The 20,477-nt window shown below is 43.8% G+C and overlaps 1 protein-coding gene across 2 annotated transcripts in view; it reads right to left on the bottom strand.

Moving 5' to 3' along the window:
- Positions 1-12,515, bottom strand: part of CHPT1 (choline phosphotransferase 1) — a 29,787-nt gene extending 17,272 nt beyond the window's left edge. Inside the window, exons 1-3 of one of the 2 annotated variants that reach the window (XM_043440425.1) lie at positions 12,015-12,515; positions 609-756; positions 175-316 (exon numbers count right to left, since the gene is read on the bottom strand). In XM_043440425.1, coding sequence (XP_043296360.1) covers positions 175-316; positions 609-756; positions 12,015-12,287 — 563 coding nt within the window. In that variant the 5' untranslated portion in view covers positions 12,288-12,515. The remainder of the gene's footprint in view (positions 1-174; positions 317-608; positions 757-12,014) is intronic. The other variant, XM_043440426.1, reaches the window with a different exon arrangement.
- Between the last annotated feature and the right edge of the window lie 7,962 nt (positions 12,516-20,477).

The raw sequence follows: 20,477 nt of genomic DNA, 5'->3' as shown, positions 1-20,477 counted from the left end.
ACACCTAAAAGACTAATACCCTAAGATATAACATTTATGGATGCTTCAATAAATTAAAAGGTAATTTAAATTCCTGATTGACAGTTTGTTCCCTTTATTATGAATAAATGAAGTATGACAGTGAAAATGAATTTGATTATATCTTAAAATATACAACTTAAAATACATACTTACTTTCCAAATCTCAACATGCCTGAAACATAAGTCTGCCAGTGAGCACAATAAAACATGAACATCCCAATAAAAGAGCAGAAAAACAACCAGTCAGGATGAGTTCCTAAGCGAACAGCAATTGAAGCTCCAAGTGCCATAAAAACTGAAAGAAATGAGGTTTAGAAACCATTAAGTATTTAAAATAAGTTAATAATTGCCACTGAATGTTTAGAAATATAGAATTTTAAGGTGCATAATCTTGGCATTAAAATTAGGCAAGAATAAATTACTGACCATACTTTTTTAGTGTATTTAAAAAAAAATACACTATGCAAAATTGCTTCCAAATGTAAACCAAAACAAACCAAACAGTTCAGTTCATTTCATTTTTTAAGCCATCATTAAAAAACAAACAAACAAAAAACAACTATAGGAAAAAATCTCCACTAACTTACCTGTGGAAAGAGAGTCGCAACCATGGTCAAAAAGTTCCCCTAAAGGAGAACAAGAATTTGTTCTTCTGGCTTGTTTCCCATCAATAGCATCCAGTGACTGGTAGATGAAGAGTCCTAATGCACATAAAAGGTATGTCCAGTATGGTGCCTAACATGAAATGTTAACAATGAAGACTGGTGAGTGACAATAAGCCAGCTTCTGTTTGAACACAGCTCAACCCAAGCCAACCAACACATTTTCTTATGTTCTCGCTTTATAGCACCTCAGCATGATATAAAAAACATTCATAACCCTCTTTCTACAGATATGAATTAAACTAAGAAATGAATTGCTCTAGATTGGGTAGAAGGTCACAGAATATACTATGGGAAGCAGAAAGTTAAATGACTGAATGAGGATTGGGACCCTGATTTTGATTCTTAGTCCACAGCTCCTTTAATATAATACTATTCATATATGGCACTGGATTTGAAATTATTCGGTAAGTCTCCACTGTGAAAAAAGAACTTAAAGACAAACCACAGACCCCTGCTTCCATTTATGATGGAATATCAGGGACTGGATTTACTCTCCCACCATGGATAAGTAGAAACACGATCAAATAAAACCACCATGTTCAGACAGCGCAGCCAGTGCAGCGCTGTGATCCCTGACACAAGGGAAATGAGTGGCAGGAGCCCTCTGAGGACTCCAGCTGAGTGCCTCCAGGCAGTGTCCAGCCCGCAGAGCAGGAGTGGGGACCCGGGACAGAGCCCAGTGACCCTGCTGTGCTGAGGAGCAACGGAACAGAGCTCAGCAAAGTCAAGGCAGACAGAATCTATGGCCAGAGTGCTGTAAGCAGAAGGGCACATGTGGAGATCTACAGAGGGGATCTTTGAGTCTTTGCTGAGAAGTGACCTGTGCCCCATGAGAAAAAACTACCAATGAAGGCCAGGGAAAGAACCACATTCCCACCAGGTACAGCAGAAAGACCCTGTAATACTTGTGGCACTGGGGAGAGTTCTCAGAAGTGCAACGCTTTAGCAGTGGGCATAAATTAGCCTTAGACTAAAGGTTTCTCTGACAGCCTTAACAGATGTAAAATCCAGCCTCAGAAGGATCTGACTGATTCCAGGTAACATACCTACAGCCAACACAAAGTACATCTTAAAGGAATACCCCATCAAACCTAGTACCCCTGAATGTAAAATTCACAATGTTTGGCATCCAATTAAAAAATTAGTAATCACTCAAAGAAGCAGAAAAATATGCTGACAACTAGGAGTAAAATCAATCAAAACAATAAGGCCCAGGAATGACAGTGAAATTTGCAGAAGAGGACATTAAAAGTTCTGATAAATATGCCTCATATGTTCAAGAAGGTAGAAGAAAAGCATGATAGACTCCAGTAAAATTTCTAGAATGAAAAGTACAATATTTCAAATGCAAAATATACTATATGAGATTAACAACATATTAGATACTGCAGAAGAAAATATCAGTGAATTTACAGACTCTTAGAGGAAAATATCCAATATTGTGCATAAAAAGAAAAAAGGCTAAAAATAATTGAACTGGGCCTTAGTAACCTGTGGGATATATGTAATTACAGTCTCAGGAGAGAAGAGAAAGGGTTGGACATGGAAAATACAAGAAAAAATAATGACTGGAAATGTCCACATTTGATAAAATCTATCAACTCACATATCCACGAAGCTCAGCAAACCCCAAGCAAAATAAGTATTTTTTTTAAAAACCCACCAAGGCACATCATAATCAAATCACTGGAGAGCAGTGATGAAGAGAAAATCATTTAAGAAGCCAGAAGAAAAAGATACATCACATACAGAAGCATAGATAAATATGACAGAGCAGAGAGTCAGTGAACTTGAAGGTAGGTCAATAGAAATGAAGCAATTTCAACGAGAGAAAAAGGATTTTATTTATTTATTTATTTTGAGAAAAAGGATTTTAAAACAGCCATTCTTTTCTTTCAGCACTTTATAAATGTATTGTACTTCCTCAGGGACCCATGTGATGAAAGCAACGGCCAACCCAGAATTCTGCCTCAGAAATGAAGTATAGCAAAAGTATTGAGACCTAGGGTTTCAAAGTTAGATCTGTGTTTGAGTTCTTGGCTCTGTTATTTAACAGCCAAGTGACCCTGGGCAAGTCATTTAAACCCTCTAAACTTTGGTTACCTCATTTTTAAGATGCAAATTAAACTTGTAGTTGTACACAATGAAAAAATTCTTAAGATAATTCTTTACACATACCAGGAATGTAATAAGTGCTCAACGAAGTTTAGGTATTGTCATTAAACATTCTAAAATTATATTTGACATATCAATGTAGGTTTGACATATCAATGTAGGTATGGCTTATGTGGTAATTCTGCAAATAACCAATCAACTTGCTACCTCATTCCTCAATCTTTCAAAGTAAACAAAAGTTTACTTTAAACTTTAACAAACATTTCATCATCCGTTAATATTAGACACCCAGTATTAATAGGTACACTGTTGCTGTTTCGTCACTAAGCCCTGTCCGACTCTTTGCCACCCCATGGAATGCAGCCCGCCAGGCTCCTCTGTCCGTGGGATTCTCCAGGCAAGAATACTGGCGTGGGTTGCCATGCCCTTCCTCCAGGGGATCTTTCCAACCCAGGAACCAAACCCAGGTCTCTTGCATCTTCTGCATTGGCAGGTGGATTCTTTACCACAGTGCCACCTGGGAAGCTCCTTTCCACTGAATCCTTTTCCCCTAAATGACAGAAAGTAAATCATCTACATGAGGATGTTCCAATTCTCCCTTCTTATACAGAACCTTCTTATATGGAAAATTTGGAGCTTCTCAAGAAGCAACTCCTAAAGGTCCACATTAAAAAGCTCCTGATTCTAACTTCTAATCTGGGAGCCCGGCAGCAAACAAGTCTAAAGGTCAAGGTGTTAATAGAAATCCATGCCGAAATAAATTTGGCTACTCCAGGACACCACGCTTGGGAGTGGACTCTGCCCCTTATTTGGAGAAAGGAAATGAAAACTGGCTCACTGGCCTAACATGACTTCACTAGGATATCAATGGAGTTAAGATTTAGAGTTTAAATAGGGAAAGAGGGGCAGGGGAATTTCAATGAGAAAGACAGAGAGGAGGGCTAAGCAGGAATGAAGGTAGAGGCCTGAAAGTGAAAGGTTTATTCATGAGTCCATGACCAGCTCACGTTTCTGGAACAGATGATCCACAGGTCATTACAAGACAGACTGGAAAGGTAGTAATGTTATCTTAAACAGTACAACAAAGGACTTTCAAAAATGCATTGTTTTGTTTGAAACAGCAATCCACAGAGACAAGGCAGCTATTATGTTCTTTTCATCACAGATAAAAGTGAAACTTAGGGAGGGGTGATAAAGTTCCATCAAGAAGAGAGTTAGACTGGATCCAGGAAGCAAACCCTAGTTTTATGACCTGGCCCATGAGATAAGGTCTATCAGATTTACTGCCCTGCAGGCTACACAGAGTAGGTGCAGCTTCCCACCTGGATTCTTAGCTATTCTTTCAAACCTGCTGAGAAGCACTTTCCTGCCCCCACAAATACAACTTCAAGTTCAGTGAACCAGAGCGGTGGGAAACTGGCTGCAAGCTGAGAGAGACTTCCTTCCTTTTAAACCCAGGAAGGCCCACTAGTCCACCAGCTGCCAGTCTTCCCGAGGCCACAGGGGCTGGACCTGTCTCTTCTCTTCCCTGCAGTCATCACCTCCATTTCCACCTGGAGGCTATGAAATAGTCTGCAGATTTTCAACATCTTTTCTCATCTGTTATCTCTGCAAAACAGGCCCCAGGCAGGAGATCCTCTTGCCAGGAACAGCAGGCCTCTTCCTTCCAGGAGTCTGCTTTAACTGTGGGTCACTCCAGAAAGTTCTCCAGGTGGATGCAGGATTTCCAGAGCCATCCCAACTCAATTCCAGTTAAAACAAAAAAAACTTAATTTTCAAAAATTTCAAATGTAAACCCAGGAAAATCAGGGCATGGATTACGAATTATAAAGTCAAAAGCAATATGTTAATATCAGAATACTTCTATAGAAGGAGGCTATTACAAAAAGTGGAATGTCTCCAGATCATATGAGCTCCTTAACATTTAAAGTTTTAAATTACGTTATCTTTATAATATCTATTGTATCTGGGAATTCCCTGATGGTTTAGTTAAGACTCCATGCTTCCACTGCAGGGGACATGGGTTTGGTCTCTGGTCAGGAAACTAAGATCCCACAAGCCATGTGGTGTGGCCAAAAGAAAAAAAAAAATATCTACTGTATCTTTTAAGATCAGAACTTTATAATACATTATAGAAATCTTTCCAAGTCAAGCATAAAGATCTACACCCTTTGCTTACATGACTGCATGGTATTCAATGATGTGGGTAAATCACAATTTAAATAATACCTTCATCATTAGATGAATCTTACATGATTGTATGGAAGATTATAAGTTTATTCTAGAAAATAAAATAACTACTAAGAAATAATCATAAGTTCATGTCATTTAAAAAACACTAATAAATTTAAATTGCTTGTCAGTTACATCACTAAAAAAGAACTATATAAAACGTAAGTATTTGGGAAATTTTACTTTTTCTAGCTACTTGAATTAAAGGATTAGAGAAACCAGAGATTTGAACTAGAACATGTGGCAACTGTTTTTGTTCAAAATAACTCTGGATCAGGGAACACTCATATATAGATCAATTATTTATTCCGGGTATCACACTCCTTTTTATTTGTGTGTTTGAATGAGCACACACATCAGGAAAAGGAAAAAGAGACTTAGAAAGTGATCAGTGAACCATTTCTGCCCACTGGACAAATTTAACTTATAGCTCAGAGCCTAGAATACTGGATTTTGGGGGAGTACATTCTTAGGTTTTTCTATAAATGAAAAGGCTAACCCAGGTAGTCTCCAAGGCCCCATCTTTGATATGAGAATAGAATCCTCTCCAGAGTAGGAGGTGTGTTCTCTGGTTTTAAAACCTGCTATATATACCATGGGAGCTAAATAACTAGATGATTAAAATCAACTGATGATTAAGTAACAGGTTACCTTGTAACTATTCAGTAAAATGGTTTCCAAATTTAAGAGTATATGTCTTGGGGCTTTCTGCAGACTGGACAGGAGCATATCCTCTGTACTCCACGTGCAAATGATCCTGGAATGAGCCACTGTACCTCTCATGCTTCAGTTTCTCTTTATGAAAAATGTGGATAATCACTGTTCTCAGCTCATTGTGAGAATTAAATGAATTATTACATGTCAAGTGCTTAGAAAAGTGCCTGGCATTTGGGAAGAGCTCAGTAAATTTTAGTTATTATTATTTCTGATACTATATAAGATACTTTTTGAGTGATTCTTAGGTAAACTTTTCATTTTAATACTTATGTCTTTAATCTATTTTTAAAATAATAATTTAAAAACTAGCTAGCATAGCTATCAAACCTATAATTGTACAGATATTAAGGCTTTGAGTCTAAGTTTTAAGGAGTAGATTTAAAGTTTATGTAAAGAAAAACAGTATAGGTAATACACAAAAGCAAAAATGTTCCCAAATTAAAATTTAGGAAATACTGAAACTATACATACCTGCTTATATGAATTTTCACACTTAAAAAGTCCTCTTTGCCTTAAATGGCCTTGGGTGTAAGTTGACACAGATGCAAAAGATATTACATAACCAGTAACCACTGGGTCAGCTGGTAATGGAGAGACTTCAATTATCCAAACATCAGTTGACTTCTCTCTCCATAAAAAATAAAAACTGCGTTTAGACAAAGATCAGGCATGTGTGAAAAACTGTAATGCTGGTACACCGTTAGAAGGTGGCCTTTGTACCCAGTTGGGTGAGTCTAGTGATTTGTTTTAATATAATTCAATTTATTTATTTTTAATTGAAAGATAATTACTTTATAGCATTGTGTTGGTTTCTGCCAAACATCAACATGAATCAGCCACAGGTATACCCGAGTCTAGTGATTTTCGAGAGAAAACTCATGGAATTTTAACAGACTGCTAATCTGACGGCTCTGACCTGCATTATGTGCCTGTGACGCAGCGGAGCCTGGCCAGAGGCACTTCGTTGTTCACAGAGGGAGGGTCCCCGCTGGAGCCAGGCCGAGTCCCTCTCCATCCCTCCCAGCTCGCTGGTCCACCCCACCCTGCGGCCTCAGCTCCGGGCAGGGGCCCCGTTTGGGAGGAGCTCACCCACCTTCATCAGATAAGGTGGGTTACCAGCAGGGTGGAAGCAGGCAGGACGAGAACACCCAACAGCGTTCAACTAGCTTCAGGGCCAGCGGGACTTTCTCAGGACATTAGAAGTCTGTACTTGAAAGACAGCCTTCCTTCTTTGTAAGTTTAGCGTAAACAGAAGTATTCTTTCTAAAAGCCCTCTTGGAGCACTTACTAGAATTCTCGTTGACAATGCCAGCCTCTGGCTGGGCAGAGGGAAGCAGGCGGGAGGGCAGCAAAGAGAAGCCCTGGACAGACCTACCGTCACCGCCACCTGCCTCGGGTACCTTCACAGAACCCAGGCGGCCGGAGCTTCTGCCCAGGTCACACCCACCAGGAGCAGGATTTAAAGCTCCTGCCGTGCCCACAAGGCCATGTTTTAGCCGCACCTGAACCAGAATTCTAAAGGGGAAACAGCTTGTTCCTTGGGAATCAAGTACAGGAAAGCCACAGGCCTCAGAGCTACTCCTACATCACCGGCAGAAGCTCCTTCTAGAAGCACTGGGATGAGGGTGAGGCTGGCGAGGCACCGTGGCTGCAGAATTGAAGGAGGCATTTTCCACTCTCGGGCGGTCTGTGCCTGCCTGCCTCACTCTACTCCCTGCCCTGCTTCTAGAACTTTCACTTCCTGTGAGGTATTTTGTTTTAGTACGAGAGGCCACTCTCTCACAAGAGTCCTGCCTTCATAAATGACGCTTCATAAGTTACTGAACTGGAAGGAAATATTCTAGATTTCAAAGAAACCAAACCTGTAACAGAATTTGATTAGGTTATGGCCTTTTCTTATTATTCCTCCAACAAATAATTCTTTATAGTCCACTCGAATCTGAATTATTTAGACAGGGAACAAACCATTTCTTAAGGTTGTAAATATCTCCTCAGATACACTTGCTTTTGATTCATATCATAAAGGAAAGAAATTATTCAAGGCCCTTTGACAGAGCCCTATGCTGGGCACCAATCTGCTATAAACACACTCTTAATAGTAGTCACATGGATTTATATACAGATAGCAAGAGGTCAGAGAAAAAACATTTACTCAAGAAAGCTGAAGAGGGAATGGAGCCACAGTTTATGCCAGTCAAAAACAAGCAGAGGAGTGTTTTGTGGTAGAGAATGCTACTAAGCTAGAGCCCGAAGAACCAGACTCAAATCACCAAATTTTCTCATCGAGAGGGGATGCAATTCAGTTCTTGTTTTCTGTTTGCCCTGACTCTTGCATACTCTTGTCAAAACTCCCTGGACCAAATTGATAAGTATTTAATCTGAAACTAAATATGCTAAGTTTTAAGCTAAAACTGAATATGGATGGAAAAACATAATCTCCCAAGATTATAAATTGCTATTTCCTGCATGCAGTCAATAGTTTAGCAAATATTTACCAAGTGTCTACTTTACACAAGGCACTGTGCTGTGGAGAATGTTCAAATAAATGGGCAATTGCTGTCTTAAAATATGGTAGACTGTCTTACTCAATAAGGACATACATAACCAAACATCACATCACACACATAACCAAAATAAAATGGAGAAGTTCCACAGGAGAGCTACAAAGACCTGCAGCAGAAGTATAGTTTTCCAGCTGGAATCCTGCACTCAGTTTAAAGAGGTTAATTTATTTCCCTTTAGTTTCCTCATCTATAAAAGGAGGATAATAGTAGTACCTTTTCATAAAGTTGTGGAGAGGATTAAATGCGATAATAGACAAAAGCAGTTTAAATGAATGCCTAGTACCTAAGTGTGTGCGTGTGAATGCTAAGTCCCTTCAATCACGTCTGATTCTGTGTAGCACCAAGGGCTGCAGCCTACATGGTTCTCTGTCCATGGCATCTCCCAGGCAAGAATAATGGAGTGGGCTGCTAGGCCCTCCTTCAGGGGAATCTTCCCGACAGGGATCGAACCCATGTCTCTTACATCTCCTGCACTGGCAGGCAGGTTCTTTACCACTAGCGCCATCTGGGAAGCCCCAAATACATAAGTAATACCCAGTAAATGTTAGTTAAAAAGTGAAGTCACTCAGTCATGTACGACCCTTTGCGACCCCATGGACTGTAGCCTGCCAGGCTCCTCTGTCCATGGGATTTTCCAGGCAAGAGTCCTGGAGTGGGTTGCCATTTCCTTCTCCAGAAGGAAATTGCTATTATTATGGAAGTTCATAGGATTAAGTGGTTGATTTGACTTCAGAGAAGGAATGGACACTGAGAGATGAAGTGGGGCAGGAGAAAGAAAGAGGAAGGAGAAAAGAGAGGGATGAGAAGGAAGGAAATCTTTAAAAAAAAAACTGTTTTTGGCTGTACTGCATGGCATGTGGGATCTTAATTTCTCAACCAGGATTGAACCCCCCTCCCCAGCCCCAGCCTGCATTAGAAGCATGGAGTCTTAACCACCGGACTGCCAGGAGAAGTCCCAAGAAATACCCTTGATATAGGAAGTAGTTCAATTTGGCTGGAGTGGAAAGTTCCTTAATGAAATGGTGGTGTGCCATGCAGTTCAGAGCACCACTGTACAATGTAAATCACTTAACTTTTTTCTACTAATTTCTCATCATCCCCAGTCATGTCCTAGAATATCAATACAGTTAAAAAGTAGATCAAATATTATTATTAACATAGATATGTAGTGAGCCCAATTAATCATAACTGGGTAGATTAACCCAAGCATCAGGGTCCAAAAATCATATGGGCTTTCCCTGACCCTTTCTGGAAGGAATCTGCCAAGTCTGAAAAAGTATTAACTCTTAACTCTAAGAATCAGAAAACAAGTTTCAAGCCAGGTTAAAGGCACTCCAGGCCTCAACTTCCTCTTAATAAAATGTTTGCCACTATTAGTTCAGAATGGATGGACAGAAGAAATACTAAAATGGTGGGAAGGCCTTTCTAGGAAGGGAAAAAGCTTGCCAGCCTCCTGGGGTTGATAGGAGACACAAATGCAATAACGAATGTGAAAGCATGTTACACGATAAGCATTAGATGAAACACAAGGTATTTTTCCTGCAGATCACACAGAAAGGAAAGAACTGCAGACGAGACAGGGGTGGTATGTGGCGAAAAGAATCGGGCTTTGTAGTCAGGACTTCTTAGATCTGAACCTTGTCAGATCCTGTCTCTGTGGCCCGTGAACTGCGACGCTGCTTTTGTGGTCTTGCTAGGATACTGTCAGACAGGCAGCGTGACTGTTTCCCCTCACTTGCTACAGCCACTTAGAAGCACGTGCAGGATCCAATTACATTTCAGAAATACTCAGTTTCATCTTGTTTTTTCAAACCTTACTTCCCGTTTTTGGGTCATTCTGATTTCCTTTTTTTTAAGTCCCTCAGATCCTCCCTGTCTGCCACCTTTCCCCCCTTTTTTTTAAATAAATGAGGCATAGCCTAAAAATTAATAATTTTACCTGTTCCATCAGGCCCCACCCCCTGTGATCCCTAAACAGAATCTCCTGGACTTCTCTGCCTGTCCTGCTCTTTGGAAGTGCTCAACAGATGGTTATTAAATTAATATTGAAAAGTTCATGATTTAACTGGCAAATATCAGAAACACTCAAATGTTGTTAGCCAAACCTAGGCCCAATAAAAGCTAAACTTTATTATAGGTTTGCAGGACATTTTTCATAACAGTAATATTTTTAACAGGTTGAACAAATTCTAATTTTCTACATTTATCTGCATGTAATATATCATTTACATTCTTGTGAAATTAGTTTGGCAAGTATTATTTCTATTTTACATGAGGAAAGCAGGCCCCCGTTGTTTGTCATTCCATGGTGTGGCAAAGCCACATTAGAACCAGGCCTTCCCTTCTGACCCAATGCACCTTCCAATCTGGCACACTGCCTCTGGGGAATTCTGCAAATGGGCTTCCACTTACATTTTTTAAACAATATGTAAATGAATTGACAATGGGAATGTCTGCCAAAAAACCAAATATTAATATAACTAACATATCCATCAATTTATGTTTAAAATGTAGGCTTCATCAAATACTTAAAAAAAAAAAAATGGATCTATTGTGGAGGGCACTGTATTCCTATCCAACCTCAAGTCAAATTAGTTCTCCACAGGACCTATACTTCCTGGAGAAGGAAATGGCCAGCACTCCAGTACTCTTGCCTGGAGAATCCCATGGACAGAGGAGCCTGGCAGGCTGCAGTCTATGGGGTTGCAAGATTCGGAGACGACTTAGCGACTAAACCAACCAACGAACCAGTACCTATACTCAAATATGATTATAAACGGAGTCTCTATGTGGAGGGCAAAGAAAAGAAGAAAATGTCACAGAACGTGCAATGTAGTTTTTATTCCAGGTACTCTAAAAAGCTATAGATGGGAGTGGCCCCCTCTGCCTCCTGCTCCCCCCATCACACTCAGTCCAAGGGACGCTTCTGATTACCACGTGTCAAAAGCCCACGTTATTTACTCTTATTTCAGATACAGGTTAAATATGGTTAAGAAAATCCGTTGGCTTTTACGATCCCTGGGTCTTGATGATAAGCATTAACACCTTGCTAATACTTTTGCTTTCCACGAATAAGTCAACGAAGAAAAAGGAAGTAGTTAATCTCTTAAAAGTAGCTTATCTTTGATCAGCGCTATCAGTAATTACAGGATGACTAGCACAACCTTTGAGAAACAGACGGTTGAGTACAAAAGTGTCCAAAGGGCACTTCGGGCTTGGCCGACCCAAGCGCGAAGGCCAGGCGGGACGGAGCTGGGGGTGTTCAGTGACCAGTGTGCAAAGTCACCGACTGCTTGTCCACACCCACCCCCAACTTGGCGCAGAACGGGGCGGCGGCCAGACAGGCAGGCCCCTCGCTCGCAGTGGCCGAGACAGCCCGTCCGCCGCCCCGGGGGTGGACGGGGCTGGGCAGTGACCTTGAGAGCCCCTCCGCCGTCCGGAGGAGGCTCGGGGTACACACGGGACTGGGTAGCGGCGTGACAGCCTCCAGGCAGAGCGGAGAAGGCTAGCGGCGGCCGCGGCGCGGGGGCAGAGACGGTGTCCCCCCTCCGCGGTCCCGGGCGGCTCTGCGGTGCGCGCGGGTTGGGGGCCGGCGGCGCGGGCGCCCCGGGAGCCTCCAGGGCCGCACCGGCGCCGGGGCTCGGCTCAAGGTGGGCAGCAGTTGGGGGCCCGCGGGCGGCGGGCGGGCGGCGGGCCCTACCTCCTCGGTGACCGTGGGGCAGTAGGAGATGAGCACGAGCGTGGTGAGCATGTTGATGGCGAGGCCCAGGAGGGTGATGGAGTTGGGGGCCATCCACAGCGGGATCCACTGGAGCAGCCAGGTCCAGTAGAGCTGCAGCGGCGGCTCGAGCAGCGAGACGCCCGCCGCGCTGTAGCGGTGCTCCTCCAGCCGCCGCAGCTGCGCCGCGCTCAGCGGCTCGGTCAGCGCCTTCAGCCAGCGCGGCGCCGGCCTGGCCCCGGCGCCCGCCGCCATGGCCGCCTGCCGGCCCCGCGGCTGCGAGCGAGCGCAGCCCGCGCGGGGCTCCAGGGCGGGGACAGGTGGAGGGAGGGGCTCGCGGGCCCGGGCCTGCGCCGGCCGGGTGGGACTCGCCGGTCCGGCCCGCGGCCGAGGTCGAGGTCAGGCCGGGCCGCCCGTGTCCCGGGGGCCCCCGCCCCTAGAGCCGCCGGCCGTGGCGGGCGGGGCCTGGGGTGCGCGGAGAGGGGGCGGGGCCGCCCCGCGAGGGGCCCGGCCGGCGCGACCGGTCCGCGCAGGCCGCCGGGTCACCGCGGGGGTTCCACCGACCGTCACTTTCTCATTGGCGCACGAAGGGCCCAGACTCCCGCAAGATCCCGATGCACCTGCCTCTAAGGTCCGATTCTTCTCCCGGGACCGCTGGTGACGCTCCCCGGAGGGAAGTCTCGCCCGCGGGACAGTTAGTAGCGGGTTCCTCTAACTCTTGGGCTATGCATAGTTCGGTTCTCCTCTTTGGCGAACGCCCTCGTCTTCAGCCACACTGAAGGACGCCGCTGCCTGCAGACCCGGCGTCGGCGGGATACTGTGTGAGAACATGATTTTTGCCCATCTTGGGTCACCGGTTTGAGGGCCCCATCCGTTGGCCCCTAGAGAGGTCCTGTTTGATAAACGTACGGGCATAGGTCTTCCTTCCAACCCCCAGGGCTGGGGCCTTGGCCGTGTATTAGCTCTAGAGAACCCTCACTTTCCGGTTCAGGGATCAAGGTTCAGGGTTCAGATTCCAAGGTATTGGAACTACCAATCAGGATTTAGAAACACCGTCTAACAAGGGGACTGAATGGTTGGAACCCAAATGCCTATTTTTTCAGAGCAGCCCATACCGATAACCTTGTCTTTTTTTTTAACACACACCGTTCCCCCCGAAGACAAGGATCCGGGTGGTACCTTCCACTGCCCGCCACACAATGGCAGTTCACCAGCCCCTTACCTCACAATGCACTCTTTAGACCTGGGACGGCCTGTCATAAACATATCATTTTGCACAACCAGAGACAAGCCTGCCACATGCCTTTTCTTCACCTCAGGGTTCTTACCGGTAGGCACTTCTCTAAGACATTGAACTAACTCAGAAGCTGCTTAGTTACAGTCATGTTGGGCAGTGGTTATCAGCAGGTACAGTTTGTCGGGCAGATGCCACCACAACACCTTGGAGATGGGCTAACAAACTACTACCCAGCCCACCAGCTGTTCCCATACAGCTTATAAACTACAGATGGTTTTTAGACTTTAAATGATTAAAAAAAGAATTTTTTCCTGTGATGCAAAATAACATGAAATTCATATTTCAGTGCCACTAATAAAGCCATGTTTATGCCTTATATACTATTTATGACTGCTTTCATGCTCCAAGGGCAAATTTCAGTGGTTATGACAGAGACCATATAGCCTGAAAAGACTACAATATTGACTGACTAGCTTTTTACTGAAAAAAATTTGGCAATCCCTTCTTTAGAATAGGAGGGTGTCTGTAGACAAAATCATGCATTGAATATCCATTTCCTAGTCTCTTATGTGAAAAATGATACAAATGCAGGAAAGGAATCAGAATGATAGAGATTCATTCTTAACTTTGGTGGGGTTTTTGTACAGTAAATTTGGAGATACCTATCTTTTAACTTGGCAGGGTCACAAATGAGTCAAGGAAAAATCCTTTTCCAGTTTAATAAGTTTAACTGTGTTACAGATAATTTTAACTATAGATCAAAAAACATCATAAAGAGAATGAAAGGGCAAGCTGGGAAAAGGTATTTCCTTCAAATAAAATCCATATTGAAGAGTACCAGATCATATAAAGAATTTCCCAGTGGTCCAGTGGTTGGGACTCTGTGCCTTCAATGCAGACGGCTCAGGTTTGATCCCTGGTCATGGAACTAAGATCCCACATGCTGTGCAGTGCAGCCAAAAGCTGTTTTAAAAAATAAAGAAACACATTTACCATACCCCACAGTTCTTTCTTTAAAAAAAAAAAAGGAATTATCTTACTAAATTTACTAAAATCAATGATGCATTCTCTTGCCAGGAAGACTTTGGTAAAGTCCAGCCTCCCTAGCTTGGCATTCAAAAGCTCAATCTTTCTTTCCAGTCTTATTTCCCAAGTGTCTCTTCCCTCGCTCTTCTCCCTAATCTCATGTTCCAGCTTCATGGGTCCATTAGGTATTCCCAAGTACACCCAGTACTTCCTCATGCCCCACTTTGCTTCCTGGGCTTGGGGAGTACCCTCCACCTCTCATCACCCCCAAAACACTGCTCATTAGGCAAGGCTCAGCTTAAATTCTGCCTTCTCTGAAATGGCCTCTCAGATTCTTCCAGTTTGATCTCTCCTGCTTCTACAGAGTGCTTTATACCTTGTAATCCAGTCTGCCTTGAGGCACTTGTTTATGTCCTGATCTCCTTCTTGTCCAGCTTGGAGTACAAGGACTGTATCCTTGCACTGTGTTCCTCAGTCCTTGGTACCGAGTAGATATCCATACATTTAAAACCTTTTTGTTTTGAAATAATAGGGTCACAGAAAGTTGCAAAAATTGTACAGAGACATTCCTTGTACTCTTCAGCCAGCCTTTCCCAATAGTAATGTCTTACATTATCCTCAGTACAAGAGATATCCATAAGTTTTTATTTGGTGGTTTATCTTGGTTTAACTACAAGTTCTTTTTGTGTAACTTGCAATCATATTTCAAATCTTCTTCCTCAGCATCTAGATCAAATTTCCACAAAATGTTCTGGTCTCATGTAGCCAGATTAAGTGTAAAATAACTGCATCAAAAAGCCCCTAAATTTCATTGGTTTGGAAACGCACATGTTGCAATCAAAAAATCACCTGGCTAGATTTTCAGTGTAGCAGAATTTTATCTTTCAGGGAGTCAAGTTATGTGTGTAAGTGTTTAGAGCTTTGGACCCACAGGCTGGAGTATTTATGAAGATTAGTATAGTTCTGTGGTATAAATCCTTGCCTTTTCTCATTTATGTGCTCTGGTTTAATTTGTTTTTATAGTTCTGTACTTTGTGACTCTAAAGTCCAACTTTTATAGAACCATGGCACCTTACAAAATACATGAGTGGACACAAAGTCTTCAATAATAGATTGACAAAAACTTTTGCTGTCTTCTCTAGAAATGCTTAATTGCTGGATCAAGATCAGAAAAGCAGATTTCACAATAGAATCCCTGAGATGTTGTAATTGTGTTTTTTTTTGTCTGATATTTCAAAAGCAATTTATGGTTGGAAACTGATTTTCCTCAGAGACACAGTTCTTAGCGGTCTGTCCTATTTATATCCTTTAACTGTTTTTTATTTATTATTGTTTTCTGAGTTCTCATCCCACTGCTTTAAAATGTTTTCCATGGTATGATTTGAGGAGCATTGGAGCGAATCTCCTTCCTCAAAAATTCCTTCTTCAGCAATCTATGGTAAAGCCGCACAATGAGTTATTCCTGTCTTTGGATTGGGGCTTTTAGGATAAGCAGGTAGGTCAGATTTCCATGTTAGGTTAGGTCGTTATCAGAAACACCTTAGGAGCAATGCTTTTCAGAAAGTCTTTCCTCTGAGACAGCTGAGAGAGAATGACTCCAAACAAATAGCCATGCCAGGAACTTGTGAGAGACAGCTGGAGCCGCCTGCCTCAACACAGACGAGCACACGAATCACCTGGCGATCCTGTGATGAGGCAGCTTCTAAGTTAGTGAATCTGGAGAGAGAGTGCAGGGAAGATTTTCAGTCCTAAGGAGCTCCCAGGTAATGCTGATGCTGCTGGAAACCAGACCCCGTGTTGAGTCATAAGGGGCTGACGGATATTCAGTCTTAGAAGGCTTGGGTGGAGGCATGGCTTGGAGCAGGCCCCAGGTGAAAAGGGGATGGAGCAGAATGAGGAGAAACAGGGCTGTGGAAAATTTAAGGATGAGAAAGACCAGGTTGGCTCACTTAATTTTGGTTAAACGGTGCTTTCCAGGACAAAGAAGGGATATATAGATAGATTAACTTTTTCTATTTTATATTACATATGTGTATTAAGGGCTTCCCTCATGGTCCAGATGGTAAAGAATCTGCCTGCAATGCAGGAGACCGCATTCAGTCCCTGGGTCAGGTAGATCCCCTGGAGAAGAAAATGGCAACCCACTCCAGTATTCTTGCCTGGAGAATTCCATGGACAGAGGAGTCCGGCGCGCTACAGTCCATGGGGTCACTAAGAGATGGATACAGCTGAGCAACTAATACGCATGTGTATTAAACTGATTATATAATACCATCTACAGTGGAATTGAGATCTATTTTGTTGGTTGGTCATTGTTTCATTTGTTTTGTTTTTTGTAGCATGCAGGATCTTATTTGCCCTACCAGGGATCGAACCCATGCCCCCCTGCAGTGGAAATGCAGAGTCCTAACCACTAGACCACTGGGAGAGTCCCGGTTGTTCATTGTTGATGAGGTATTTCATTATACTGTGCTTTCCAGACTGGGATACATTTAGCTCCCTGACATGACTGGAATGACATCCATTTGAAGATCTGGGAAGAAAACATAGTTTTCTGTTTAATAAATGCATATATCATGGAGAAGAAGGTAACATGGATAAACTCTAGCAAATAAGCAAGTGAGGGTTGTGGCAGTAGCTTCAGGCTGGGCTCTCACATTCTGTCCACCATTTTCCTTTTTTCTGCCAAGAGGAGGGCCGTTGAGTGGGACAGGGTGAAGAGCCCGTGCCTGAGATAATCCCAGTGAAGCACAGAAACAGGTGCTCTTCTCTTTCTGTTGTTGATTTTCTCATTTCCGTTTCCTCTTTCCTTAGTTCCTTGCCTGGTGTGGTTGTTACTGGCTTCATTTCTGTCTCGTTGCTCTTGACTGCCCTTCCTTCTGTACAGATGTTAATGTGTTTGTCTGTGCTGCTTTCCTCCCTCCTACTTGACAATGATCCTGGGTCTTGGCCTTTGATGAGCCCATCCTAGCCACACCCTCCTGGTCTCTCCATCACTGTTGCTTAACTTCTTCAGGGAGTGGAGTTACTAAAGACTGTGGGTCAGAGTCCATGCTGGCCACTATGAAGACTTGACATTTACGGAAAGATTCTTAGAACAACTTGTCTCACTAATGAACTCTTGATTCTACTGCAAGACAATGTTCCTTGAACCCTAACTGTGAGCTCTTATAGTCAGCTCTTTGCAACCCTATGGACTGTAGTCCACCAGGCTCCTCTGTCCATGGGATTCTCCAGGCAAGAATACTGGAGTGGCTTGCCATGCCCTTCTCCAGAGGATCTTCCTGACCCAGGGATCAAACCCACATCTCTTCCATCTCCTGCATTGGCAGGCAGGTTCTTTACCACTAGCGCCACCTGGGAAGCCATGAGCTATTAAGAAGCCATAAGCTATTAAGTACATAAAAATAACCCCACATAGAGAGGCTCTGCCCCTTCTTGGCAACCTCCACCATTACCCCACCTGCCTCCAACTCAGCGGTACTGCCCTGCGCAGGAATGAGAACTGAATTTTCAGTGACCCCCGCAGTGGACACGCAGGAATGAGGCTGGGATGATCAGCCCAGTGGCACTTCATCCCATATCCTGCAGGGGATACATTATTTGGCTCTCTAGTGCTTAGAATTTTCCAAATGACCACATGACTTCAAATCAGCTTTGGTTTATTTTGAAACATGGCTCCCTTCCAAACACTCCTCGTCCCAGTTGTCCAAAAGGGACGCCTGCAGAGTTGGAAGCGTGGCTCCTTTCTTTGTCACAGTGTTGCTGGTAACTCCTGTTTATTTTTCCTTTCTTCTTTGTGTTTTTTCCCATTAACTTAAAAAATATTAAGCCAACATTTTTAAATTTGTGTGTAATGTCTTTAAGATATTTTCTTGGTCTCCAAGACTAGGATGAAGGTGAGAGGAGAGCACTCGAAGGAGGAAATCTCTTGCCTGTGTAAGTGCTTACCTACAAAGAACAGAAAGATTTCTCTAAAGCTATTGCTTGAGAGAAAAAGAAGCTATGGTCAATCATGCACTTGAGGGCAAAGTTTTTGCCTTTAAAGACAAGAGTCCACCAGTGCCCCAAGCCACATGCTGAGTGAGCCCTTTGGGAGTGTTTAACTCCTGCCACCTGCCTGGTCTTTTGTCCCTAGCAATCAACTCCAGATAGAGGAAAAATGTTTATCTAGGCCAAAGGTTTCTCAAGTCAGGGTATTTAGGGACAGAAAGAGATCATCAGGTGAGTTTAAAAGGGTGATTGCTGCCCTTAGAATCAGGAGAATTGGTCATCCCATTAGTGGGTTTGTTTCTCTAATCCAGTCGAAGTTATTAAAATTCAATTATTGATACAAAAGTGAAGGTGAAATTCGCTCAGTTGTGTCTGACTCTTTGAGACCCCATGGAGTATACAGTCCATGGAATTCTCCAGGCCAGAATACTGCAATGGTAGCCTTTCCCTTCTCCAGGGTATCTTCCCAATTCAGGGATCAAACCCAGGTTTCCCACATTGCAGGCGGATTCTTTACCAGCTGAGCCACAAAGGAATGTTATAAATACCTACACATAGCAAGCAGCCGACTCTTTGGTGCAAGGATGGTAATAAAGGCAGAGCTCAGTTTAGAGTCAAGGAATGTTATGAGAGGGTTGGTGAGAAGACTGTCTGGTTTTCTTACTCCTCATTCTACTCCTGGGCTTCCCTCGTAGCTCAGTCAGTAAGAATCTGCCTGCAGTGCAGGAGACCCAGGTTCGGTTCCTGGGTCGGGGAGATCCCCTTGAGAAGGAAATGGCAACCCACTCCAGTATTCTTGCCTGGAGAATCCCATGGACAGAGAAGCCTGGCAGGCCACAGTCCATGGGGTTGCAAGAGTCGGACAGGACTTAGCAACTAAACAACGAGACAATTCTACTCCTGCTCCTACTCCTAGGAAAAGAAAGCCAAATTGGTGTTTCCAGGATTCCATTCAGAGGAACTGAAGTGAGGAAGGAGATGGGTGGTCAGGCCTGGAGTCAGGAGAGAACTGGTGATAGTGGAGAGGTAAGAGTGATGGTGTGTAGTAGAGGAGGGGGAAGAAGGGACACAGGAAAGGGAACAAAGGTGGCTGGGGGCCAGCTGACCCCTCATTTTTATAGCTCATATACATGAATATTTAGAAGTTATAAATCTAATGCATGGTTAATAAAATGGTTGTATCTTTCAGTTTTCTGAGGGGGATATCCTCATAATGACCTGGAAGTCTAGATTTTAAAAAAAATTAACCTTATTAAATCATGACAACTGAGTACACGTCCTTATTTGTATTTATTCATTTATTTATTTGGCTGGGCTGCACAGCATGCAGGATCTTAGTTCCCTGACCAGGGATCGAACCTGCGCCCTCTGCAGCAGAAGCATGATGTCACAACCACTGGATCACCAGAGAAGCCCCAGAAGGCTGATTGCATGTTGGGTCTTCAGTTTAAAGATACTTGCCAGGATGTTGAGGCGCCCCGCCAGGCTCAGGCCCCCCTGTGCTTTCCACCCTGCTGCCCCCTGCACCAAGAGGGGCTCAGATGCACACACACAGATGCCCTGCCTCATGTGCAGCCTCAGTCACACCCTCCACACCCCGACTCCCTGAAAAATAAGCATCTCTAGGCTCAGAGGGTAAAGAATTCGCCTGCAGTGCAGGAGACCTGGGTTCGATCCCTGGGTCAGGAAGATCCCCTGGAGAAGGAAATGGCAACTCACTCCAGTATTCTTGCCTGGAGAATCCCATGAACAGAGGAGCCCTCACGGGCTCCAGTCCATGGGATCACAAAGAGACGGACTCGACTGAGTAACTTCACTTCACTAGGCCACCCATTGTGCCTCAGGATATATATGCTGGTCACTTCATTCTTCCTTGGGGGTAGAAAAGGAAAAGGCCCACAAAGTCCTTAAAACTGGATCTGGGTGCAGGCTACAGGAAGGGAAGAAGGTTTGTAAGGCTTTAGGTATGCACACCCCCTTGGGTCTATGGCCTCCCTGCTTTGTGGAGGAAGATACGGCTGGAGGAGGGTCAGAGGGAGAGGCTTGAGCATAGAGGGTCCTCTTGCCCAGGTTCAAGTCTAATACTAAGTGGTAGAACTGTCCAGTCTCCCCACAAAGAACATGTGTCAAAGTAGCAGGTAAAGGGAATTCTGTGGTGGTCCAGTGATTAGGACACAATGCTTTCACTG

Source organism: Cervus canadensis, chromosome 21 (genome assembly GCF_019320065.1).
Source record: "Cervus canadensis isolate Bull #8, Minnesota chromosome 21, ASM1932006v1, whole genome shotgun sequence".
NCBI lineage: Eukaryota > Metazoa > Chordata > Mammalia > Artiodactyla > Cervidae > Cervus > Cervus canadensis.
The sequence above is the reverse complement of the archived record's forward strand: the minus strand, read 5'-3'. Positions and strand labels throughout refer to the sequence as shown.